This window comes from Perissodus microlepis, chromosome 15, assembly GCF_051167445.1.
Source record: "Perissodus microlepis isolate ML-2025 ecotype Zambia chromosome 15, ASM5116744v1, whole genome shotgun sequence".
Taxonomy (NCBI): Eukaryota; Metazoa; Chordata; class Actinopteri; order Cichliformes; family Cichlidae; genus Perissodus; species Perissodus microlepis.
The window spans coordinates 25,602,077-25,628,660 of NC_140475.1; the positions used below are offsets into that span (position 1 = coordinate 25,602,077).

General features: G+C 44.6%; 1 protein-coding gene across 2 annotated transcripts in view; it reads right to left on the reverse strand.

Moving 5' to 3' along the window:
- kif26aa (kinesin family member 26Aa) overlaps window positions 1-21,614 on the reverse strand; it is a 52,882-nt gene extending 31,268 nt beyond the window's left edge. For both annotated transcript variants that reach the window (XM_084952625.1, XM_084952624.1), the window contains exons 1-4: window positions 21,490-21,614; window positions 20,369-20,632; window positions 7,667-8,104; window positions 2,389-2,519 (exon numbers count right to left, since the gene is read on the reverse strand). In XM_084952625.1, the coding sequence (XP_084808751.1) occupies window positions 2,389-2,519; window positions 7,667-8,104; window positions 20,369-20,632; window positions 21,490-21,549 (893 nt within the window). In that variant the 5' untranslated portion in view covers window positions 21,550-21,614. The remainder of the gene's footprint in view (window positions 1-2,388; window positions 2,520-7,666; window positions 8,105-20,368; window positions 20,633-21,489) is intronic.
- Window positions 21,615-26,584: the final 4,970 nt, after the last annotated feature.

Consider the following 26,584-nt stretch of genomic DNA (forward strand, 5'->3'; position numbering starts at 1 on the left):
AGGATGTTCATAAATTGATTGACAGTAGAATGCAGAAAATATGATCTTTAATCAAATATGAACTCGTTTTCAATCTGAGGGCAGTGTCATTGTCTTCAACATCAGTCTGTGAGCTGAGAGCAGCTGCTGCACTGTGAAACATTTAAAACATGTCAAACGGTTTCTCAATTTAGACATTTGACATGTTTTATAAGCTCTGTTGATAATAAATTATGAAATCTGGAAATCATCACCTTCTGTTTCTTTCAGTTTCACATTCATGATTACATGAGGTTACACAAGGGTAATTCTTCGGCATGAGACAGGAAACTGTGAGGCGGTCTGGACAGGAAGTCCTGGGGTGGGCAGCAGCAGGTACCAACCCTCCGTCACACTCATGTCTGCAGCACGGTCGGCTCAGCGAGGCCTTCAGGACTCAGCTCTCTCTGGATGTGGGTCACATTACTCCTCAGCTTTCCACTCTATCAACACACTGCTCTCAAGGTTGAAGGTTTGATTCCCGGCTGAGCCCCAGGGGTGACTCTCTGCTCTGTGTAACCTCCTTACATCACTTCCTCTGTCACTCTGTATTCCATGCGTACAGGGATCAGGGACACGGGTCATTTTAAAGTCTCAGCCTGCCTTAGTTACTGAGTAAAGAGTGTCCTCCTCACAAACATGCTGAGCTATGAAATAAAAGCCTGAGACGATCCATATATCAAAGGCTGAGCCGTGTCTCAGAGTGTCTGAGGACTGTGTTACTGCTGATTCCCTCCAACAGGACATGATAACAGAATCTCACCTAAGTGGAAGATGTTTACTTCAATGACTGCAGGAATTCTGGCTGTACTTGCGACTCTTCAGGTCTGTGGAGTCCCACAGGTGTTAAAGGCAGGTCTGCACACTAGCAAAGAGGACCTGGACAGGTCACCGTCGTCGAGGTGGAGAGAAGTTTAAACTGTCCAGCGTGCAGCGTCAGGTGACCTGTCGCTGGTTAAACCACAAGCTCTACCTATCTGCGCTCTGACTCACGAATGTCTTCACGAGGCTCTCCCTGCACAGAGAGCAGCAGAAGTTTGTGCTCCATGTTCACTGACTTTCTCAAAGTCAGCAGCAGCTGTGATTGAGTTTCACTGACACTGGAGCCAGTTAACCAGCAGTCCTTCTCCGGGCAGACTCTGCTGCAGCGCTGCGGCTCTGTTGGGTCTGAGCGGTTTGGGAGAGGCTCTGTTCTGGACAGGAAGTCGATAAAAAAACTCGGGCCACGAGCCAGAAATCCACTTTGGGGAACTTGACTCTAATAGTGGGAGCGGGTCTAATCCTCACTTTATTTTGGGGTTTCACTGTGAGTCTAAGCTGCAGGAGGTGTGGCTCTGCTCTGTGCTCCAGGCTCAGCGCCGGTCCGAACCTTTGGCCCCGCGTCCACAGCGTCTCCATCACCTCCGACAGCACCTCCTCACAGCACAGCAGCATCAGGTGGCCCTGACCGCTGTAAAGGTGCTGCATCAGGCTGAGCTAAGCCTACAGCTGTGACTGAGCAGCAGCAGTGAGCAAACAGCGAGTGGAGAGAGCAGCCCGAGGCTCAGGTGTCGTACCAGCAGACGGCGAGGAGTCGACAGTTGGAGGGGATCCCCGCATTAACATAGCTACGTTTTTGATTCGATGTATGTAATAAACACGAACACAAATAAAACACTCTGACAGTGTTTTGTTCGCGCCCTGAACAGCCGGCTAGAAAACATTTCAGATCATTTGTGTGTCCGAACAGGAGGTCACACCGCCTCCATTCCCTCTGTGACCCTCAACATCCAGAATGGGTCAGAATACCAGATTCGAGCAGACAGACGGAGTCAAAGCCCCCCTGACCCCGAACACCACCTCTGACAGCTTGGACAGGCGGAAAAGCTGCCAATTAGATTCTGCAAGGAGAGAATCTGAATCTGGAGCACTTTCACTGATCCCTGAGGGAGACGTTCCTACAGCAGCAGCATCTCCATGTGAATCCACACATGAGGTTCTGCTGTATGAGCTTCCCTCACAGGACAAACACAAATGAAGCCCAGAGAGCTTCATAAGATTCACAGTTTTCCCTGCCGATAAGGACCTCCCTCATAAAGCAGTGTTTTGGTTTGTCCACAGTAAGCCAGGTTTTCTGTGAATTAACAGAAGCGTGAGCGTGTTTTATCGCTACAGTCTGAGCTACATTGGCTGTAATGTTTATTTCGTACAGTTTACATACAGAGAGTCGTGATGACTCACTGAGCTCACAGACTTCATCCAGTCAGACCACAGGAGTCGCCCCCTGCTGGCCAGAATGCAGGTCTAAAGCACGTTAGTATTGGTTAGCCACACTGATCTATGTGCAGCATGTGCTGCTTTGCGTCTCTCTGTCATGTTGCGTTCACTGACCTGATCAAGAAGGCGGCAGCGGCAGACGGCGGCTGGCTGGTTTGGGTGCTGACGCTGTGGGCTGCTGGTTTAACGGGAACGTTCTGGGCTGTACCCGTCACGGTCAGATGACCTCCATCTGCAGTCAGACCCTGACAGATGAGACAAATATCAGGTCTTAAGCCAAAACATGAAATCCAGCATCACCTGAAGTCTCCTTTTGATGTTTGTTCTGTTCTTAAATTAAATCATTTATTTTTTAATAAAACTCATCACATTTTTCATAATTTACATAATTAATAAAAGCAGGCAGTCTCCTTCAGACTGACACGAACTCACAGAGGATCCCGATGCCGTCAGACGCCGTCAATGCTGCACCTTTAGAGAAACATCTGTACTCAGACTTTGATATTTATGTTTAAATATATTTTTGTAGCAGTATAATATTTATAGTAAATAATGCTGATATCCCAGTATTATTTTTATTCAGAGGTCAGACTTCCCCTTTATTTAACGCTCTTTATTTATCAGAAATTGCAGATGAGCGCCGTTAGCTCCTGGCTTCATCAGCAGCAGGAGGAGGAAGCTCTGGACGAGGAGATCATTAGTTAATTACCTCAGGTCGTTAGCCTGATCGTTGCCATCCAGACTTCCTGTTCTGCTCAAACATGGCTGCTTCAACCACTGAAGGCATTTTCCAGTTCACCGTGGCTAATGGCTAGTCCTACTGGGCTAATGACCGGTCAGCTGGTCTGCTGCTATAATTACATTTCATCATACAGAGCAGCTTGTTTTGTCCTTTTGTGCTTTCATTCCAGGATAATGGAGCCACACATGAGTGTGATCTCAGAAACATCCAGCTATTTGCAGCTGTAGTAGCACAGCTTCTGTCTCTGGCCTCAGATCCGTGGCCTAGTTATGGTGAATTACCGCAGTTACAGGAAGTGGCACACTGGGGCAGATCCACTCTTCAGCTGTGTGACTGCGACACGCTCGGCTGGCTAACAGGATTACACAGAGAGCCGGCAACGGGATGAGCCAGTGCCAAAACGCCATCCTGAGTGAGACCAATCAAACACGAGGGCCACAGAGCCCACTGCGATTACCGCCTCACGGCTGTGCAGTGATGGTTTCCATCCAAGTTTGGAAGAGGAACAGACACGGCGAAGGTTTAAAACATCAGAACAAACAAAACATGCTCTGTGACCTTTCACCTTCTGCTTATGTCATCACTGTCATCATGTCACACCTGTGTGAAGGTTTAATGAGTGAATTATTGTAACTGTGCTGAAGTTGACCTTTGACCTGTGGGATATGACTGGCTCTGAGGCATGTTGTGTGTTCAGGTGTGTATGTGGCTGAGCAGGATAAATCCATAAAATCATGTGACACTCGTTTTCATCGTCTTCACCTCAGCTCTGACTCTCTTTCTCTTTCTCTGCGTCACCAAGTCAATGTTCACCCTTTTCACAATAAAAGCCTGGTCTACTAAAATAACACCTGCTGAAAAGCAGCCACTGAAATGCAGTGTTAAGGACATGACATCATCACAACCTCTCCTCACACTGTGATCGGCGGCCATGTTTACTCCTGCCCAGGCGTAAGTCTGAATGCCAATCATGGAGCTGAGATAATCCTGAATATGATTGTCTGACTTATTATACAAGAATCCATGAAACAAACGATCCAGGTCTGAGGAGGTGCATTGTGTCATCTGTGGGACTGTGAGGACGTATCCCCGTGGATGATGATGACCTCGGCGAATCGTGGCGTGACATCTCAGAATGATCACATCACTGCTGTAGGAGAAGGAGTAAAATGGAGCTGGTGGAGGATCAGAGGCCGCCACAATTAAACTCAGCATGCTGATGGCAACTAATGAGGCACATGATGAAGACCTGGCTTCCTGCAGCGCTTTGAGAGTTTTTAGTCCCGCTGCCGTCATCACGCTGTCACAACTGCTCCATCAAACACCTGAGACTAACTTTGTCTTTTTCCAAAGGTTGCTGCTGAAGGTTGGGAACACCGGAGAAACTGGAAATTTCAGTCTGTTATAACTGCAGCTGACACACACACACACAAAGAGTTGTAGCCTGACTTTACAGCTGCATTAAAATCATGTGCAGTGTTGGAGTCAAATTGTTAAATGTCGTCATTGTGTTACTTAAATTTGTAAGTCTTAGTTCAAACTTATGGAACGCCAGGACTGCCATAATGAATTAATTAAATACACCATTAAATAATTAATTAAATGTGGCAATAATTAATTACAATTGTAAATAATTAATTAAAATGGGAAATAATTAATTAAATAAATATTTTTGATGCATTGAATTAATTAATTATTGCAACATTTAATTATTTATTTATTTATTTATTTCACATTTTAATTAATTATTGCCACATTTAAATAATTATTTAATGGTGTATTTAATTAATTCATTTTGGCACAGTTGACTCCTTCAGGTCTCACCATGAAATAATTTTAACTGTCAACCTCACCCATCAAACCCAGGAGGCGGGGTTAACGCTGATCGAGTCAAAACCATTGCTTTGGCCTTGTGGCCACTGTTTTTAGCACACAACAACTGGCATGTTGAAACTAACAGAACTGAACTTTGAAAAACCCTGTTTGTGTGTCATCAAATACCGTTTTAATATTTTTTAGCCGAGAATGTAGTGGTTTAATCTTCAGATGTCTGGTCGGTTTGTCAAGATAGAGCCTCTTTGCAAAAGTGCTTTGATGATTTCGGAGATGTCTGCCCAGCCCAGTCTGAACATCAATTGCAATTGAGCTGTTATTACCGCCAACAAAATGCAGGTCCCGGTACACAGCTGCCATAACCCCCGCAGTACACTGACTTCATTTACTGAGGTTATATTTATTGGGTTTTTATTTCCTGATGTTCGTATGTGTCATACCTGTTTCAATTCTACATTAAAAACATGTTTAAGGACGAGAGAGAGCAAATAAATCCGATTAACATCTGATGTTTGGGTTTTTGTGCGTGACCTGCATATAAAGGCATAAAAGAAATAACTTTGGTGTTTCCGTCATGTAGTAACTGCTAGGTTTAACTGTAAGGTTGTTCGACACTATGAAACACATACAGACTTCATGATGTTCAGCTAATATTTTTATTGTGAATATTAATCATGAGGGTAAACGGACCTGTACACCACGGAGCGAGGTCAGCATGTCCACGATATCTTCAGCTCTCTGAGTTAACCCAGCGTTTCCCAGCTGACTAATCTAACGGTCATCTACGAATAATTCACGGGTCATATCAATATGATTTAACAGAAAATCATCCTTATTACTGCCAACTATTCCAGAGACGTGAAAATCTACAGCATAAAGAACAAAAAAATATAGCAGTCTAACGCAACACTGTAACAGAGATGAACACGTCAGTTTGTCACAGATCAAAGTGGAATGAAAGTGATTGGTTGAACAGGTGTTCGTGATCTGTGTTTTCTGCATTTTCATCAGTGTAAGAGACTCAGCAGCAGATTAGAATAACATTTGTACATTTAACAAATCACCAAATTAATACACAGAAGAAACGATCAAACCTGTTCCGACAATTTGAGTTTGTATTCCCTCAGCTGCAGACTCGCTGCTGTTTAAATGTTTGAGAGAGAAGATTAGATATAAAAAAAAACCCCGTCAAACATAGACTCAGTCTGAGTTCACATTTGATATTAGGCTAGGACGTAAAGTGGCTGTGCCCTGTTTTAAGATCATATATGTAAAATTGTTGTCTGACCTCCGTTGATCCAGCCGCTCAGAGGCCGTGGTTACCATGGTTACTGCATAAGTAGCTGTAATTTAAACAGCTGGCACTGCGGAAACCTACATGAGTGTTTATGTTTGTCATTGCAAAAGAACTGTCTGAATGGTTAACTGAAGTTAACTTATAAATTATAGTTAACGAGTATCACAGATACCGCCCACTGAGCTTTGTGACTGTACACCACTACACTGAAATAAGTGTAGTTGGTGACAGAAAAACGGGGTATTTTAAAACTTTACACCACCACCATTACTGCCTGTGATTTGAAATGCATTCTGGGATACCTGGCTTCCCCAAGTCCACACAAGCAATCAATTATCTAGGATCGACCTGTCTTGACTTACTTTGCACAGCAACCAATCAAATGTTAGAGAAGCTGCAGTGGCAACGCCGCCCACTTAGTTTGATGGGTGAGGCTGACAGATAAAATTATTTCAAAGTGAGACATGAAGGGGACAATAGTGCCATAATGAATTAAATAAATAATCCGGTAAATAATTAATTAAAACTGTCAATAATTATTTAAATGTGTTATTAATTAATTAAAACTGTCAATAATTAATTAAATGTGTCATTAATAAATTAAATATGTCAATAATTAATTAAATGTGTCATAAATATTTATTTAATTAATTATTTCTCATTTTAATTAATTATTTAATGGTCTATTTAATTAATTCATTATGTCAGTCCTGGCGTTCCCTACAAACTATAGGATCAATGACATTCTTTTGTTTCTGTTGACTTTCCCAGCCTGTTGAACGGTGGGGGAGGCTATAGTGTTTTATTATGAGACATCCTATGTGAGGGTTCTGTTTTCTTGTTTAGTAAGCTTCCTGCTTTTATGACCCTTTTGTGGGCACGAGGTCACACAAACGCACCCCCAAACACAAACACACACACTCACATGCATACACACACACACACACATTCTCGCACATGCATATACACACACACATAGTACCTTATCTTTTAGAACCATAGGGGGGGTTTAGGGTGGTGCTTGTGTGTACTGTAACTGTTTGTGTGTAACAGAATAAAAGGCGGCAGGGGAAGCTGGTTCTTTGGACTCATTTGACACCGAGGGCAGAGGACCGAGGGCAGAGGACTGCTGCCGTCTGGCTCCCCTTGCTAGCAAGTGAAATTGATCGATCGCTGATTGTCTTGCTTCCTTGCTTCGTTAATAGGAATAAGTTTCTAAACCAGCGGGGCCCGTGGAAGCGCAGACCCAACATGCAGAAAAAAATGTGAGGCTGAAGCTTCTGGTTTCTGAGTACAGGTGTGCACGTGTGTACAGGTGTGCACAGGTGTGTGTGTTTACAGTTGTGCACAAGTGAGTACAGGTGGAGCCATACTGAGCAAACTGGTGTGAGATAACTGAACAGCTCATATGGAGACCAGCAGAGAGCGCACTTTTGGAGAAAATACAATCCTGACCCAGGTGACCCCTGACCCTTGACCTCTGTGGTTCTCCTGAACAACTAGCTAAATAGGGTGCTTACCGCACTGTGTCGGAGCTCAGGTGTGCAGCAGGAGACCCTCCACACCCCCTCCAGGTTCTGAGCTGGGTTCAGGGGAAGGGGCGTTACTGTGGCGAGCCCTTTAGCTCCGCCCCCACCAAGGTAGGTGCTCTGCACTATGCTCGATCTCCACGGGGCTCCTCCCTCCTGCTGCTGCTCCTCATGCTTCCACCTCTGCTGCTTCACTGGCAGCTCGTTGCAGACCCAGCTGCTCTCTGAGATTGGGGCAGCGCTGGGAGTGGCAGGGCGTGGTGCCATCTCCCTGCTAATGCCCAGAGCCCGCCGCAGAGCGAGTTGCCTCAGTTGCTGGAAGGAGGCACCGCATACATCACAGTGGGCTTCGATAGAAGTATGGCGAACACGGCGAGGCAACTGGAGACGCTGGAGCTTATTAAAGAGGAAGGAGGCATAGGCCAGGTCCTGGAAGAGGTGAAGAGAGAGAGGACAGTCATGTGGAAGGTTGGACAAAATAACAGGAACACCAAAATCCAGTTACTGACACAGCTGAGGACCATGAAGAATTAAAGCTGGCAGAAATAATCTTGAAATAAGTTCGTTAGCTCACTGCTGGTACAGCTGGACGACAACATGAATCAACAACCAAAAACTGTCAGAGCAGCAAGCTTGGAAAACCTACACACACACACACACACACACACACACACACACACACACACATCCGGTATTCATATCTTGTGGGGACATCTAATTGCTTTTCCCCAACCGCTTACCCTAAACCAGTCTTTCTCAAAGAGTGGTACGGCACACAGGCTGTCTCTGGTGCTATGCGGAAAATCTCAATTTTTTTTAAAGATTAAATAATATACTATTGTGGAGGTATGCAAAGACGACACGAGAGTTCCAGAGGCTTTTCCGGGAGGCGGAGTCAACCAGAAAACGTGTTGCTGAGCGTGAGTCCTCTATAAAGAGTAGCCCTTCCTTATTGCCAGCGGTCGTGGCCGCTACAGAGCGCTGGCGGGAGAATTGGTAGGGCCACGGGAGATGCCGCCAGTGAATCGGAACTATTGCCTTGATGCCAAAGCTCCTGGTAGCCAGGAGAATGCGATCCGCTTCTTCTGCAAGTGAGTGGTAATCCTTCGCGGCCAGCAGCAGGTAGTTGGGGAGGCCAGCTCGCATTGGCACCTATCGTAGGAAGACGTGAGTGAAGAGGAATCCGCCGTCATCCGTTCCTAGCAAGGACAGCGTGCCCTCCATAAGCTTGAGTGCGGTACCATCACCCAGGCCCGAGAGAGAGAGGAGTTTCTCGGCCACTCTGCATCAGAGAGGGAGTAGCGCCACCTTGAGAGCGGTGTATTTCCCTTGGGTGGGGGGATCCCGGAGGAGGGTCATCACACGGCGGGTGGACAGCTGATCCAGCAAGGCCACCACATGATGGTATTTTGTGTCGTCGGCTGAAATGAAACGAAGAGCAAACTGAGTTTCGACGTGCACGAACCATGAAGTAGGGTCGTGATGCCAAAAATCCGGCAGCTTAACCGCCACAGCAAAAATTAAAATGTACCATAAATGAAGACAGAAAACTAAACAGCAGTGGTGTCTGTAGGGTTACCAATGTTGGGCTAGCTGGTATATAATGATGTGCTGTGTGGTGGCTAGTGACACAGCTATGTTAGCCTAATATAAACACAGTGAAGCTGGAGGATGAACGCCAACTTTTTTTCCACTCAGTGAGGGTTCCCGATGGTTAGGAACAAATGTCAGGAGAACAATTGCAATATAATGTACTGCAATATAATAATACTGCTGAGCTGTAGTTACATCGTAAAGTTTTAAAAACTGAGCTTGAAAATGAATAGTGATGATAAAAACTGAAAGAGGCCGTCGGTGATCACTGACTGTTTTAGGGGCTTGTTCAGATTAAATAGCATTAAAACATGTTAAAAACACAACATCCTTGTTTGGGCCCGCAACTAGGTTTCATCAGGTCATCACTCCAAGATCCCACCTGTTGCAAACGTTATTATTATCACATGTCACATCCTGTTTATGACAGTTAAAATAAATAACATTCATATAACAAATAAAATTGTCTCATGTAAACTGTATGTGGTGTTAAATAGGCCTATTCTACTGTACTTTAATGTCGGTCATAAGGGTCGTACTTCAAGAGCCATATATTTTAAGAGGTTGTACTCATTGTGAAAAGTTTGAGAACCACTGTCCTAAACCTAACCATAATCTAACTGTAACCCTGACACTAAAACCAGAAGTCTCAAAAGAGTCTCAAAAATGTCTTCAAACTTGTGGGGACGGGGATTTAGGTCCCCATAAGTGTGTAGTATAGTAAACTTCCAATTTTTGGTCCCCACGAAGATACGAATACATGCTCATATGCACACACATGCACACTCTCACACACACAGACAAACACACACTCACTCACACACACACATACACAGCTGTCAGCCTCAGATTTACAGTTGGTGTGTCAGGGTATGACCTCCTGTTGACTCGAGTCACTGAGCATCAATGGAGGTTGGCGCCCTGCATGATTGGAATAACTTCACATGACCAATCAGACAGCTGCAGCCCAACAGCCCGAGCTGAAGAGCTTCACCCCGAAATCTAACGTGCACGTTTCCTTGGCCCTGCAGCCGTTTGTCCTGCTGGCTGCTGCGGCAAGCTCCATGTAGGAGTTGAACTGTGTTCATGTTCACGTGAAGAAATTTCTCTCTTTGGCCCAAATAAAGAGCCTCTCTCTGGAGTCACTTTCAGAAACCAGCTGCTCCGACACAAACAAATCTCTCTGACAGTCTCTCTGACCTCTGACCTCTCCCATCTGCTGCTGCAGAGCAGCTGGCAGGATTTCAGTTAAAAAAAACCTCATCAACAAGAACCACTTCTGAACTTTTACAGCCTAATACGAGCCATGAGAGAGAGGAAGTAACAGAGGAGGCTGACAGATGGAGAGAGTCAAATGAGGTAAAATGGGGAAAAAATATGAAATTAACATTTCTCATCAAAAAGCAACTTCCTAAAATGATTAAAAAGATCATCCAGTCAGAAGCTTTCACGTAATGTGACCATGTCCAGGAGATGCACAGCTCAAGCTGAACAAGATCATTGCAAACAGACACCGAGCAGAACCTCATGAACCCACCTGACTGAAACACGCACAGCAGGAGCTGTAGGTGGAGCTTCAATCATGACATCATCACTGAACTCATCTGGAGCTCAAACTCTTTGTAACGTCAAGCTATCAAACCTTTTCTACCTGCTGACACCTTACCGCTCATCACACACATGAAAAGCCGACACACTTGCAAACAGACTGACAGACCGATCCCAGTTCCCTGGACAAGCTGACCCTGGTTCCCTGGACCAGCTGACCCCGGTTCCCTGGATAGTCCAGGTCGTGCAGTCTGATCCCGAAGCTACTTCCACGCTGAGTGCAGTCTCAGTTTGAGAGCAGCCGACGCCTCTCTTTAAATCTCTTTTTATTCACACACATGACAGAGGGCTGTCCCACGAGCTGGGATCCTGCATCTGCAGCAGGCCCTGTGCTAATGTCACTTCCTTTTCTCACTGTGGTCAGTCACAGCTGTGGCTGCATGCTCACAAAGGATATCAACATTTTAAATATGATGCATGAAATCCCTTCAAGAGTAATACCTGCTCTGAAGCTGAGGTGGAGGTGTTGGAAGTGGTGTTGGAGGTGGAGGTGTTGAAGGTGTTGGAGGTGAGAAGATGTGCTGAGGTGAGCTCACTCAAAGTGTTTCAGGGTGTTATATTATCGACCACCAGGACCGCTGTGTAGCTCCTCAGGAGGGCCCTTTACTATCCGAGCATGCTCCTCACGCTCACTTTAATCACATGATTCAAGGTTGTTATTAATCTCTGGTTCAACAAACTCAAAGTTTTCCAGATGCGCTGCCTTCGGCAAGTATTATGAGTATCACTTCCCAGACCGCCTTCGAAACGAGGAGATCCGACGGAGATGCGACAACCAACCGCCAATCGAGGGGCAAATTCAAGAAGAAGAATCTCTGGTTCTCTTCCACAGCATGTCTTTTATGCTGTCTTCCTTCTCTCACCCCAACCGGTCACAGCAGATGGCCGCCCCTCCCTGAGTGATTTTGGTCTTACTGAGTGAAACATGAAGTCTGTATGTTCTGGATTATTCAGAGCATGCTCACTCTGGCTAACTACCTGTCAGTCACAAGTCATCAGTCAATGAGAGCACTGACTCACAACTGGATCCACCCCTCATGGATATTGCAACATCCATCTTTGATATACAGTCTGTGGTTTAAAGTTTATCTAAAGACAGAGTGAAGCTGCCCCTGACCTTCTCTAAATCTCTGCAGCGCTCTTCCCCAGCACAAGGCCACACTGCTGCTTCTCTGTGACAGAGTGAAAACGTTTTAGACGGAACAGGTCACCTACTGATCGGAAGGTTGGTGGTTCGATTCCTGGCGCCTCCAGTCTGCATGTCAAGTATCCTTGGGCAAGATACTAAACCCCAAGTTGCTCTCCGATGCATCCATCGGAGTATGAATGTGTGTGTGAATGTTGTTAGAAAAGCACTCAGTTTAGAGTCAGTGCTTGGGGGAAGAGTACTTTGAGTATTCCGGGAGAGTAGAAAAGCGCTATATAAGAATCAGTTCATTTACCATTTACCACGAAGCTCATGTCAGAGCTGGTTCTGCCACACCTACATACTGTATTAACATCTGTGATTTTCACAGACAGAGGTCAGAGGAACAGATCCTGATGGAGAAGAAGAGACTGTGTGGTTGTAGCTGCCAACAGTCTGAATGCTGAAGAGTCAGTGTCTCTCCAGCAGTGTTGGTCAAGTTACTTGAAAAAAGTAATCAGTAACTAATTACTGATTACTTCCCCAAAAAAGTAATCCCGTTACTTTACTGATTACTTATTTTCAAAAGTAATTAATTACTTAGTTACTTAGTTACTTAGTTACTTTTTAAAAACACGATTTACAACCTGAATAGGTGATAAAGCGATAGATCTTTCAGCCCAGTTCTACTTTTTCTGCATAATCCATCATACAAAATGTAATCAAATGGAAAAGTCTCCTTTTTTAAAACTTGTTTTATCAGTTTTAATCTTTTAACTTTATGCATCAAGCAAAAATTAAATTATATGCACCATTCTCTGACTTGAAGAAATTAGTTTAACATTTAAACCTATTTTCTGCACATTCCAGCACATAAAATAAAATATTTTTTGTGTTTACACTCAGTCTTTCAAATAGATGCAAGTAAAACACAGCAGAAAGTAAATAAAGTCAAAGACTAGCGGTCCTGTTGCTCTATTTTCACCTGTAAAGCAGGCGGAGGTTTGCCCTGGTGCAGGTGTGGCGCAGCGGTCAGTGGAAGAATCCGCGAGTTTCTCTGTGAATTTCCCATTACGTCGTAGCGCACTCGGTGCTTGTTTAGGGTTTTTTTCGCTGTAAAAAGAAGTTTTCTTCCCACGCACAACGGACGCTAATGTTTTTGTCACTTTTTATGGAATCAAACTCAAAGTAAGGTCAGTACTTCCACGCTTTAAACGCTGCACGCTCATACTCTCTCCCGCACTTGATATATGATCCATTGTTGATCTGCACACAGCTGTTGTCACAAACGTCGCACTCGCTTACGTCACTGTCATGAGACATTCTCGCAAAAAAATCACGGTTTTAGTAACGCAGTAACGCAGCGTTCCTACGGGAAAGTAACGGTAATCTAATTACCGTTTTTGCAATAGTAATCCCTTACGTTACTCGTTACTTGAAAAAAGTAATCAGATTACGCGTTACTGCCCATCTCTGCTCTCCAGTGGCACACATTTGTCTTTATTCTCTTAGAGAAAACTGATTTTCCTCCTCCAAGAATTAGAGCACATTAATCAGTGCTCTAATTCTCCCGCGAGGCCGTGAGAGAGTTTTCAGAGCTAATGGCTCTTTTGAGCGTGTTTAAAGGCAGGAGCTGAACTCGCCTCCCTCGCCGCTAATTAACTCATTAATCATCAGTGTGGCGGCAGAGGAGCGCCTCCTCGCCGAGATTCACGGGGACCCTGCAGGCGCGTGCTTCAAAACAGTCCTGGCTGTAGCTGTCGGAGATTGGTGAAGCAACCTGCAGCAATGCCGCAGCATCAACAATGCTCTGCTTGTGTTGTTGTTGTTGGTGGTGTTGGTGATGTGTACCGCTGGCAGCGGGAGAGCTGCAGCTGTTGAATGTACTGTTACAGCAAGTACAAGTGATTATTGTAATCACTTGTACTTGCCTGGGGCTCGGTCCTCTCTGGCACAGCTGGCTGCCAGCGGAGCTCATGGGCACGTCACTGCAACCCCCCCCTGGCTTCTGCTCCGCGGCTGCTGAGTGACCCCTCATCTGGGGCTCTCCTCAGCTCTTTCCGGGATAGTGACACGGCTGCCCCTCCGTTGGTCTTCCTTGGTCTCTTGTGTTCTGAGGGCCTCTGGATGTCTGGAGTTTTGATCTCCTCCATACCTGCTTCATGCCCTGGTGGACGGGGCTGTGGCTCCCCACACCCTCTAGCAGATCATTACATGAAGGAACCTTTTAAATACAAGCGTGCTCATGCTCACAGGTGTACACACGGGTGCTCACACACACAAACTACACCCTTTTTGGCTCCTACCTCAAAGCACACTGTGCGCTGTCGATCTTACGTGCTGCACAATAATGTTTAATATTTAGTATTTACTGTTATATTCCCATAGATCATCGTGATGTTGTTTATTATATTGCTCTCTTTTTCTTCTGCTTGTTTTCTTTTTTTCTTTCTCAACAGGTGATCCAGGTGATTGATATATGTATTTTTTGTCTGCTTATTTTGTTGGTTTTTGTTTTTTGCCCTTTATCACCGTCCCTCTTCTCCGCTGTTTTTCTTTCCCTCTTTCTTTCTCCCCTTTCTTTTCCCCAGCCAAGTCTGTCCCGTATTTAGCAAGTGAAAATAAAGTAAAATAAACTATAAAAGGTGAATCAAATTAGACCATTACGGCAAGGCTGGGATGGTCCATTTGGTAAAGTAAATCCGTTGGGCATCTTTCTTCGCCTTTAGACAATAATTCTGATGGCAAAAGAACCAAACGGGACAGGCAAAAAAAAAAATAAATAAATATAAATAATATTTAAACCACTTTATCACCAAAGCATCTAAGTCAAGTCACGTGACAACGCAATATCTAAGCACAAGAGGGGGGAGGGGGAGCAAAGTGTGCCTGCTCTGTGCTGACACAGCAGCAGTGAGTCCGGCGACCTGGCTGTTTCGTCTTTGCCGAAAGCACAACATTGCAAACAAGAGCGGAACTTAAAGTAAAGAATCGATCTCACCAGGCTAGTATCAATCCGATACTTATGCCGACTTGGTATTGGTATACAATTGATATTTGGATTGATCCGCCCACCACTAATCAGCAGTGCTAAAAACAGTTTGTCTTTATTACAGTCAGATTTTGCACTTGTCTGATTCATTAGAATTTAATTTTTATTTGTTACATTTTTATTTTGTTGCAAGTTAATGACATTTTTTGACAGAAATTCAAATGCTTATCAACAAACATGAATTTTACTGCTCATCTTTAACCACCAATTAGCTGGACAGTGATAGTCTTCCTTTGAGCTTGAGCTATATATTGTGATTGGTCAGTTAAAGGGACATTTGATCTCAGCTATGCTTTTTAAAAACAATAAGAGTTGTCCTCTGTGGTTTGTGTGACAATGTGCAGAAGATTTCTTTTGTCAACATTCATGCTTTAAGAAATATTTCAGCTTTTCTTCCCAAGCAATCAGAGAGACGTCAAATTATCAACCTTCACTCAGGAAAAGATCAATGTGAGCCCAACCTGCTTTTTGCCTTTCAGTAAGAACACACACACAGACACACACACACTGATCTGTTAATTAAGAGTAGCTGGCAAATTAATCAGAGACTGCGACACATGACTGAGTTCATCACCAAGAGAAATGAAAACTGACAGTGAGTGAAATGACATGGGGGCGGGGCCACACAGAGGGTGCCGTGGATCAGTGTTCACACAGAATGTTTTCAGGATTTAAGGATGAGCTGAAACGATCCTGAAACTGAAGCCAGAGAAGTTTCAGGAGCTAGAAACATAGAAACACGTGAAAATAGAAATGTAAAAACAGAAACGTGAACACAGAAACACAGGAAAATAGAAACATGTGAACACAGAAACATGTTAAAATAGAAACACATGAACACAGAAAAACGTGAAAATATAAACACGTGAACACAGAAACACGTGAAAATAGAAACACATGAACACAGAAACACCTGAAAATAGAAACACGTGAACACAGAAACACATGAAAATAGAAATGTGAAAATAAGAAACACATGACCATAGAAACAGAAGAACACAGAAGCATGTAAAAATAGAAACACGTGAACACAGAAACACGTGAAAACAGAAACATGTGAACACAGAAACTGTCATGGTCCTGAGGCTGTGGACTCAATGGTTTTGGTTTTTATTATCATCTTATGTTTCAGGTTAATTCTTGTTAGGATTTCCTTGTTATTAGGTTTGGTTTCTGTTTTGTATTTTGAGCTCTTTTTGTTCTGTGTCTCTGTGTCTCTGTGCCTCCCTGGTCCCACGTCTCTGTGTTCCCTCCCTGTTGCCATGTCTGATGTCTTGTGTTAAGCTCGTGTCTGTGCATACCTGTTGTATTTCCTGTTTTACTTTGATAGTCCCTGTCATTGATAGTCCCCAGCTGTGTTTCCCTCTTGTCTCCCATTCCCTGATTGCTCCTGTGTGTATATAAGCCCTGTGTTTTATTCTGCTTCTTACTGGTCATCTTGTGTTCCTCCCAGTATGTTTTCCTGTGAGTTATGGTTTCAGATTTGTTGGTTAGATTGTCCCCGTTTAGGTTTGTTCTTAGTTTCCGTCCGTCCCATCTCTGCTCTGTCTGTATTATCACCTCATGTAAATAAAGCCCACTCTTTGCATCATTAGTGCCTGCGATTGGGTCCTTTCCCCTTCAACCCTACACGACTGCCATCGCAGCTGTGACAGAAACATGTGACCATAGAAACACATTAAAATGGAAACGCGTGACCATAGAAACAAGTGAACACAGAAATATGTGAAAATAGGCACACGTGACCATAGAAACGTTGAAATAGAAACGCATGAACACAGAAACACGTAAAAATATAAACATGTGACCATAGAAACACGTAAAAATAGAAACGCGTGACCAAAGAAACGTGAACACGGGAACACGGGAACACAGAAACACGTGACCATAGAAACGTGAAAATAGAAACATAGGACCACAGAAACGGGAAACGGGAAAATAGAAACACGTCACTATAGAAGCAGAGTTTTATTCTCTCCCGCTCAGCTCTTATCACCACAGGAAATAAAGTTGAGTAAAGCCTTTAACTCGTAAGACCTGATCTCTTTAATGGCATGCATTTTTAATTTCTCTTTGCTATTTGGGCTGATTGGGACCTGATTAATTTAAAAACAAAGAATTATCTTTTGGATGTAGGAGATGCTCCTTCCCTGCTAACCTCAACTAAACCTCTGACAGGATGTTCGCAGGGCTACGATGTGACTGTGTATGAATGGATATGAATGTAAATTTGTGCATCTCCAGTCTTTTCCAAAAATAGAAAAGGAGAAACCTCAGCTGCTCTGAAATCTGTCTGTTCGTTCACAGCCTCAAAGAAGAACCTTAGATGTTTGATTGAAGGTCACATATGTTGCATGTTTTCTGTGAGGGTGAAGATGTTCCTGTTACAGCTGGTGGGGTGAAGGATGGAGTCAATGAGCGGGTCCTGCAGAGAGCATCATCATGGTAAATGGGCTGGTTCTTATAGAGCACTACTCTACTCTACACTACTCTACTCTTTCTGAGCACTCAAAGCGCTGTACACAACTTGTACATTCACCCAAGCTTCTAAGTAACATTCACACACACATTCATACTCCGATGGATGCATCAGAGAGCAATTTGGGGTTAGTCAAGGATAACATGACTTGCATGCCAAATGCCAAGGATATTTGGGATGCAGACTGGGGAAGCCAGGGATCGAACCACCAACCTTCCGATCAGTAGATGACCCGCTCTACCACCTGAGCTACAACCACCCCATCAGGCTCAGTCCGTGCCGGCCTGCATTAGCAGCTCAGCGTAGACTCCATTTGTTGTCTCTAACAGATCTGGGGCTTCCCTCTCAGGAGGTGGAGCTTCATCTGCCCTCCATCACACAGTCATTTATCTCAGCAGGCCTCCTCGGGGTCTCAGACTCTGAAAGAAATGGTCTTGTAGTCCGCATTTCAGAGCATTATGTTTCAGTGTCTGTGTCCCTGCAGTCAGACAGCAGGGTGGAGCTTTCACTGACTCTGATGCTTATTTGGAGCTCCTCAGGCTGAGGATCAAACTTTGAGAAGACGCTCAGACTCCAGATCAGAGCTGCCGGCTGCTTTTATGTGCAACACACAAACAGCCTAGATGTTTCTCTTTAAGCCATTCTTTCATGCTCTGAAAATGATGTGCAGCAGTGCCCCCTGGTGTGTGCATACAGGAGTCCACAGTGTGTTTGCCTATGAAACCAGCTGCTAATTAATCAAACCTATAACCTGAATCATAGAAATTATTATCAGCTTGTACGCTCTGAGCATCAAAAACAGAACACTATGCGGAGAATCAATTAAGTAAACTGGGTTTATATATTTAATGATGGAAGAACTTCATTAAATTACTATCCTGCTCACATGACCTGTTTGAAAGCATTAAATTGGGTTTTTAAAGTCTGAAGACCCGAGCTCAGAGTTTATTCTCCTCAAAACCTGCAAAACCCCCATCACCATCATGAAGTGAGATATGTGCTGTGGTGATGATCAGGATAATATTGGGCCTGAATGCACAGGCAGAAGTGACGCTCAGCACTTCCTGTCGGGCTCTTGAGGTCAGGCTTATAAAGCTGCTGCTGACACAGCACATCCTCAGGGCTTTTACTGGAGTGAGACCTTTAGCAGTAGAGCATACCGTAATCAAACAGGATTCAGGATTAAAGCAAATGTGAAAACTTGTAGAAATTTAGTTCTAGCGCAGATTTACGTGAAATCAGAGAAGAAACTGATAAAATTGTTTTTGCTTGCTCTAAATAAAATACCCATCACCATGCACGAGCTAAATCAGTCTGACACCAGGAGACGTTTCCGGGTCCAAACAGACAAACCAGTCAGATCCTTTTAGCTCTCACACAATGATCAGTTTATTCTAAATATCAGAGATGTTTGGCGGGCGGGTGAAGTCAGGGCAGATGATGACGTACTGGTGGCTAACTAATGAGCTCCGGATAGGCTAACAGGAAGACATTAACAGGAATATGGAGGTTGAGGGTTAAATTGTTCACATTGAGGGTCCCTGATGGGCAGGAAGAAGACACAAACGATGCACCGAAGTCCAGCAGAGAGAATGTCTGAGGCTATCCATCTGCAGCACGAGGTCAGCCATAAGTCTGCTGCTGATCCTCATGTCCACACTGAGAGGGATTCTTCGGATATTTAGTGATTGGGACACCATGAGTCCCATGGCTGCAGTTACATTGTACTTCCTTTAAACTTGGAGCTAGAACGACCGCAGATGGGTTTCTGTTCAATGAAAGAGACAAAGAGACGAGAGGCTTGTCCAGCGCTGGAGATGCTCGGACCGGAAACGCTTTAATCCGTCGGACTGTCAGTGAACAAGGCTGTTCTAATTCAGCTAACACAAACTGGCGGTCAGTGCTCATTTTAAGGATTTCAGTATTTACAAGTAATAATTTACAATTTTTACTTCCATACATGATCTAAATACTTCCTGCATACCAGGAGAAAATTATTTTCTCTGGATGTAATATATACTTAAAATACACATAACAACGAGATGGAGGGGAAAAAGAGATTAAAGAGGCGAGTGAAGAAACACAAGTGATTCAGACTTTGTGATGTTATTGTGTTCAGCAGAGCGAGCAGCGACTCGGTGACCAGAGAGATCATCAGAATAATCACAGCTACCCGCTCTGCAGAGCGAGCGAGAGTGAAGAGCAAAGCTCGCTTGGCCCAACGGAGATGTGAGCCACTCTGATGTTCATGCATTGATATAAAAAAAAACCTGACAAAGGAGTTCAGTGTCAAACATTCACCAGGACAGGAAGTGGACCTCCAAATCTCCCAATCAAAGTTCATAGCAAATACAGAAACATGAACTCCATCAAACTACATGAGCAAAGGAAACGATGAGAAGTCTGAGTGGACGGCGTTATCAGAGACCGCAGGCCTGCCTGCATCGACATACACTCAAATACTGACAACAAACTGAAAACAACTACAGAACAGGTGAGTGCAGTGGTCACACACAGGTTAGAGTCCCTGTGAATCCTGGAGCCTGGAGCCAGCCTCCTTTTAATGGGAACGTTTTTCCAAACATCAATAAAACCATAAACTGTAGCGTGTGGAACATACAGGATGTATATGACGTATCTGTGTGTGCCACAGAGTTTAACGTTTATTCATGGGAGCCTGTGGTCACGCCTCAAAGGCGGCTGTGGCTCGGCAGGCGCTGTTATTCGCCCTCGCCACAGGCCTAAAGAGACATTCAGAAACTACATCAGTGATGTCCTTGCACTGGTGCCGGGTTTCGTGTTTCCGAGACACGTGTGTGCATATGTGTTTCTGACCTTCAGCGCTGCGGTGTCGGCCAGAGCAGCAGCCTGTCGGTTCAGCTGGGACGCCATGATGTGGCAGCGCTGGCACAGTCTCCGTAACTCCTCCTCCTCAGGCTCGCCATAGCGGCTCAGCTCGCCAGCCGACAGCGAGCCTTCGGGATTGGGCCGAGATGCGCAGCTCCTCCTCAACTCCTCCTCTTCGTCCTCTCCTGCAGAATGAAGACGTTTCCTGCAACAGGTGGAGCCCAAAGGAAGAGGCGTGTCCCCCTCCACCACCTGCATACAGGTGTGCATATATACATTTAATGTGGAGTGTGTAGAACAGGGCATGCATTCAGAGACACAGAAGTATAAGGGCATAAATACTGAGCACATGTGACAGAAAGGGAGCAATAGACTGTTGATCACTCATACCAGTAGAAACCGTCTCTACTTTCAGCTCTAATTTTTGTCTTGTCTGTTGGTTTCGGGTTTTCTAATTTCAATAGAAAATGTCTTTAATCCAAACTGACCAGGTAAGCTGTGCGTGAACAGCGTTCCACTGAGAACCCAGGAGTGTGGATACCTGAAGAACAGAAGGAACCAAACCCTCGGCGTGCTCGAGTCATGTGGCATCCTCTGTTGAAACGAGTCGGGTTTTGGTCAGAGTAAAATGGATTGTTGTGATTGGTCAGCAGTCGGCTACAGCAGCACATATTTATTCTGTTGTTTATCAAAATATTTATTTTGATAATTAATTAAAACAAAAACAGGGCAAACAGGTTGTTTTCATCAAGCCAATCAGAGCGAGACATGAAAGCTGCTTCCTCTTCAAAATAAAAGTACAGCAAAGCAAGTTTGACACGTTTATATGTGAATTATACTTCTGTGTGAAATATACGTCGCCATAACCAGAACGCCATTTTAACCCTACGCCGTAACCTGACGTGCACCTTGGGAGAAAAGCAACTCCACACCGACATGTACCGAAAAGACTTGAGGATCAGTTCAGACTGAAGTTAGTCTGAATCAAGCTTTAGAAATGATGCCAAGCACATTCAACAGTGAACTCAGCGTAGACCTAGGACAGATGTTTGTGCTCATCTGTCTCACGTGTAGCAGGATCAGGGTGGTTTGCGTTGTGTGATACTCACCGTATATCTCCTGTAGTCCGGCCTGCGTCCCCGAGCCATGTTCCAGTACTGTGAGTACATCTCTGCTTAACCAGTGCTCAGTTATGAACTCTCTGGCTTGATTTTCCTTCAGCCTCTGAGGAAATCTGTGCTTCCACTGCAGAATAAAGGGACGCTGGGTGAGCGCGGGCTGTGGGTGGAGAATGATGTTGCTGAAGCGTGAACCTTCACACAGTGGGACAGGACAGGCTCTGACACGGGCTTACATAACGGCTCATCAGCACACTTCAGCTACATAATGCTGATGGTGCTCTAACACCACCCACAGGAGTTTAAAGTGGGGTGGAGGTCAGTGAGCGAGGAGCCGGTCCTGAGGTCTTTACACCAGGTCCAGGATTAACACCTCTATCTCGACTCTGCAGGTGGGAATGCCTTCAGGTTCTTGTTCCTGGGTGGTGGGGGTGGGAGGAGCTGGAGACGACAGAGAGGTTGGTGTAGCTGCTGTGAAGCTGTCACTGACTGAAAGCAGGTGGGGGTGAATGTAAGTGGCGGTGAGCCTCCTTTGAAGCGTGCTGGTGCTCAGGTTTGACTCACTGAGAAGGAGAACCACTGTGCCTCCTCACAGCACGGATGCAGGCCTGCAGGTGGAGGCAGAGTCAGAACTTCCTGCTGCGGAAACTAGAATCATCACTATTATTTTGACCTTTGCCTCCATAATCTTCAGGTAATCAGTATTTGTACTGGAATATGACCTGAGTCAGACCCAAGTGAGGCCTCCGAGCATCTGCTAAGTGTTCCAGGTTTAACCTCTGGGGGGGGGGGGGGGGGGGGGGGGGGGGGGGTGTTTCCTTTTTGCCCTTTTATTTAAGCTGTAGCGTTTATTAAAGTGTTCATTCTGCAGTCTGAAGCTGAACCTCAGTGGCTCTTTTTAATTGCTTAGATTAGTGAAATGAATTAAATTCTCTCCTCAGCTCAAGATGAAAGCAGCCCGGCTAATTTCAGCAGATTACTGTTGAAAAACAAGACTGAGTGGAACTGGGGTCACAGAATAAATATTTTTTGTCTATTTTTTATTGTAAGCTGTGGCGGTCCTAGCCTGTTTGGCGCCCCAGGCGAACACTCCCTCTGGCGCCCCCCACACACACACACACACAGACACACACACACAAAACATATTAAGGATTGTACATTAACATAAAACTGTTGTCGGAACCATACTGAATTTCACCAGAGAAAAACACACTTATGAAGAGAGAGAGAGTATGCATTGTATGCAAACGGCTACCAAACAGCCATCATAATTCGTCATACAATGAGAACAGGACAAATCAACAATTGACAATGACTAATTACTATTCAAATCTGTAACATAATGTATTGTTTGGAGTTTAGTCTGTTACTGTTACTATTTTTACCATTTCTTCTTGGAGCAACTGTAATCCACATTATTTCCTTAGGGATTAATAAAGTATTCTGATTCTGATTGTTTCAGGATGACCTGCCATTATCCAATGACACATCTGCTTACCTGTATCTTTTGCTCGTTTCTCCTCCTCTTCTTTTCTCTTTTTTCTAAACTGAGCACCTGATGGCTTTGAACTTTTCTTGTCCATCTTCCATTGGTTTTAATTTTGCACTCCATTATGAACACCCATCCCTCAACCCGAGGATCACCACAACATAACCTAATAGACCTACATCTTAGTTCACAGATTCACTTTGTCTAAGGTGTATTTCTGGGATTTCACACAACCCAGGATTCAAATCATGAATACATAATGGGCTTAGATATTCAACATTATGAATGAAATGTGCTCTATTTGGAAGCAGCCGGCCCCTCCCCTTTCGACGGGTTGCGTGTGAGACTTTAAATCATCAAACTGTAAATTATAAATGTTAAATTGTTATCGATCCTTTTATCCCTAGTCCCCGGCCTCGGTGGGGCGGTGGGGAAGCTGTGGCGGGGGCGTGGTTTGCTGGCCTGCTGCAGAGGAGGGGTGACACAGGCTGTATCCCAATTCAGGGTCTGCAGCCTTAAAGGCCGCATTTTAAGGCCGATTACGTCACAGCGACGCGACGAAGGCTGTTCCAATTCAAAGGCTGCTCAAAATGCGGCCTGTCGCTACCCGATCCGTACCGGAAACCCGATCGGTACCCCGCATGCGCAAATCTTACATCACTTCCTCTCTTTGCCAACATTGCGACATTCAATATATTTGAATGACACGGTTAGCGCCCAGTTAGCTCTTAGCATTTCCCAACAGCAATGTAAACAATGGATAATCCGTATCCGCAACAAATTTTTGCTTTTCTCCTCAACAGAGAGCGTCCCCCGATTGAACAACAGCGCCGTAAAATAAAAAGAATGGTGCCTAATGACAGAGTTAATAATACAGACTTAGTAATGTGTCACATGAAGATTCAGCAGCCAGATGAAGTGTTTACTGGCAATTGACAGTGATAGCGGACATCATCATCACTATTCCAACAATCCTCTCCACACAGACAAGCATAAACACACTCGATTATCACTAAATCAAATTTAACACACGTTTGTAATGACGCTAATTCAGTTTACAATAGGGTTCATTCGCTCAGTCAGCAGGTGGCGGTATCCTCGTACACTGGGGAGTAAACTGCCATTAAACGAACAGAAGAAGAAGAAAACCCCTGCACATGTGCGGTACGGATCGGGTAGACCCGATTTGTACGGTCCGGCTTTGCACATGCGCAGTAAGGATCGGGTCCTGATCTGTCACTATCTTTTTATTTTTTTGTTTTTGTCTACATTATATTAAATGTTTCATTATCGGAAACATTTTAAGAGATACTTGTTATACTTAACATCTTAATAGATACTCTGACCTGTAACTATCGTAAAATGCTTCGACCGGAAGTAGACACCTTTCGCGCATGCGGGGTACCGATCGGGTTTCCGGTACGGATCGGGTAGTGACACGGCCCTCAAATGCGTCCTTCATTTCCCTGAATTTTAAGGATGTGGCGGTGTAGACTTCATGGCCCAACATATCCCAGACTTCATAGCGTGGCGGTGGGTGTGGATAATTTTGCCGAAGAGTAAACATTCAAAAGTAAGTGTGGGAGCCAAGTTAAGATAGTTCATATGTTTTAGTATTTATATTTCGCTGTTGTTAAGCTTGTTTGTGTAATTAATAATTTAAGAAGTAAATGCATGTTTATGGTGGAACTAAAATTATTTTATTGCTGTGTTGGTTTGGTTACGTAGTACCATGAATACATGTGCCTTAAAGACTCGTGTTTATAGTAAAAATCCGGGCAACACGGATATATGCAAATTAGCGCATGCGGTGCGGGAGGGGGGAGAGAGAAAAAGAGTTAATACGGCATAAGCTATACGCGGCAGCAGGGTAGAACAGAGCCACACGGTTTTCCTACCGTAGTAGGTTATTTTGTTGAGGATAAGTTAAACCTGACCACTCCTGTAAGATGCAAACTGTGGAATAAATTTTTTGTTACATTTTTTCACATCGGAGTCCCGTGGAGTTCTTTTTCCTCTTCAAACTGACGTACGCGAGTGAAGCACGGGAAAACTGGTCTCACAGCTTATACATTTTGTAGGAAAACCCGCTCGCTGTGGATTAATTCAAGCGACTAAGAAGGAAAAAACCCAAGAACGAAGAAGAAGAAGACACAGTAGCAGAAATGGAAGCTAGGGCGGTGAAAATCACACCTAAAGCTATGGAGGAAAGGCTGCAACGTGTTATCAATTTACAGAAGGCCAAGCTAGCCAAATTAACAGGCACAGTGAAACAAGTGCGCCAGCTGATGGAAAATGAATGTGATACCAGCCTAACAGAAGCAACACAGTTAATGAAGGATTTTAATGAGCAGTTTGGAGAGTTTTGTGATTTGAACACAAATGTTAAAGAGGTGCTCCAGCAAATGCCGGAGGAGGATTTAACTAAAGACCAGAAAAAATGGTTTGAACCTAAGGCTGATTCCTTTAAGGCTTTTGCGGAGACAGCTTCGGCTTGGATATACAAGATGGCCATGCGCGCTGTGGAGGCTGAAAAATGCAATGAAGATGTGGATCCATCTGACAGCATATCTAATGCATCTGTCTCAAAACGCAGTGATAAGGCATTTTCAGAATGTGGCTCCTGCGCTTCGTCATCGGTGTCGTCCACACGCATGAAGGCAGAGGTGGAGCGAGCTACCTTATTGATTAAGGCATCATCTTTAAGACAGAAACGCTTGCTGGAGGAAAGGGAGGCTAAGCTCCAAGCTGAAAAGGAGGAGCTAGAAATAGAAACAGCTCTTGCAGCAAATGAGGCAAAGATCAAGATCTTATCGGAATATGAAAGTCGTGCATCCAAGGCATCCAGTCGTGTATCCACTCGGATGGAATGAACTCCTACGTGGCATCGCATAGAGTTGGAGATTTATTTACTTCACAGCAGTCAAATAGTCCTTTCCCCACGCGAGAAAGACAAGCACAGAAGAAGAACATTCTCCAAAATGCACAGCAAACACACACTGTTACCTCCCAGCCATCACAGACACCAAGTGCTCTACAGGATGTGGTCGAAGTGCTAACTAAGCAGCAGAAGTTAGCTACGTTGCCCCCGCAGAACATTTCTGTGTTTAAAGTGGACCCATTGGAGTATCGGCTGTTCATGCGGGCATTTGAACATGGTGTGGAGCATAGAACAGAGAGTGACAAGGATCGATTGTACTACATGGAACAGTACACAAGTGGGCAACCATGAGAATTGATACGGAGTTGTCTTCATATGGAACCTACACATGGATATCAAACGGCTAAGAGACTGTTGGAAGAGCACTTTGGAAATGCCTACAAGATATCAGTGGCATACATTCACAAGGCTCTTAACTGGCCAACCATCAAGTCAGATGATGGAGAGGCTCTGCATGCTTTCGGCCTCTATCTTACTGGATGTCATAATGCAATGATGGATGTGGAGTACATGGAGGAGTTGGATAACACGGCCAACATGCGTGCTATCGTTTCCAAGCTTCCGTACAAGCTGAGAGAAAGGTGGAGAACATTTGCTTGTGTGGTCTTAGACAAGGCAAAACGCAGAGTCAAGTTTTCAGATCTGGCGGAGTTTGT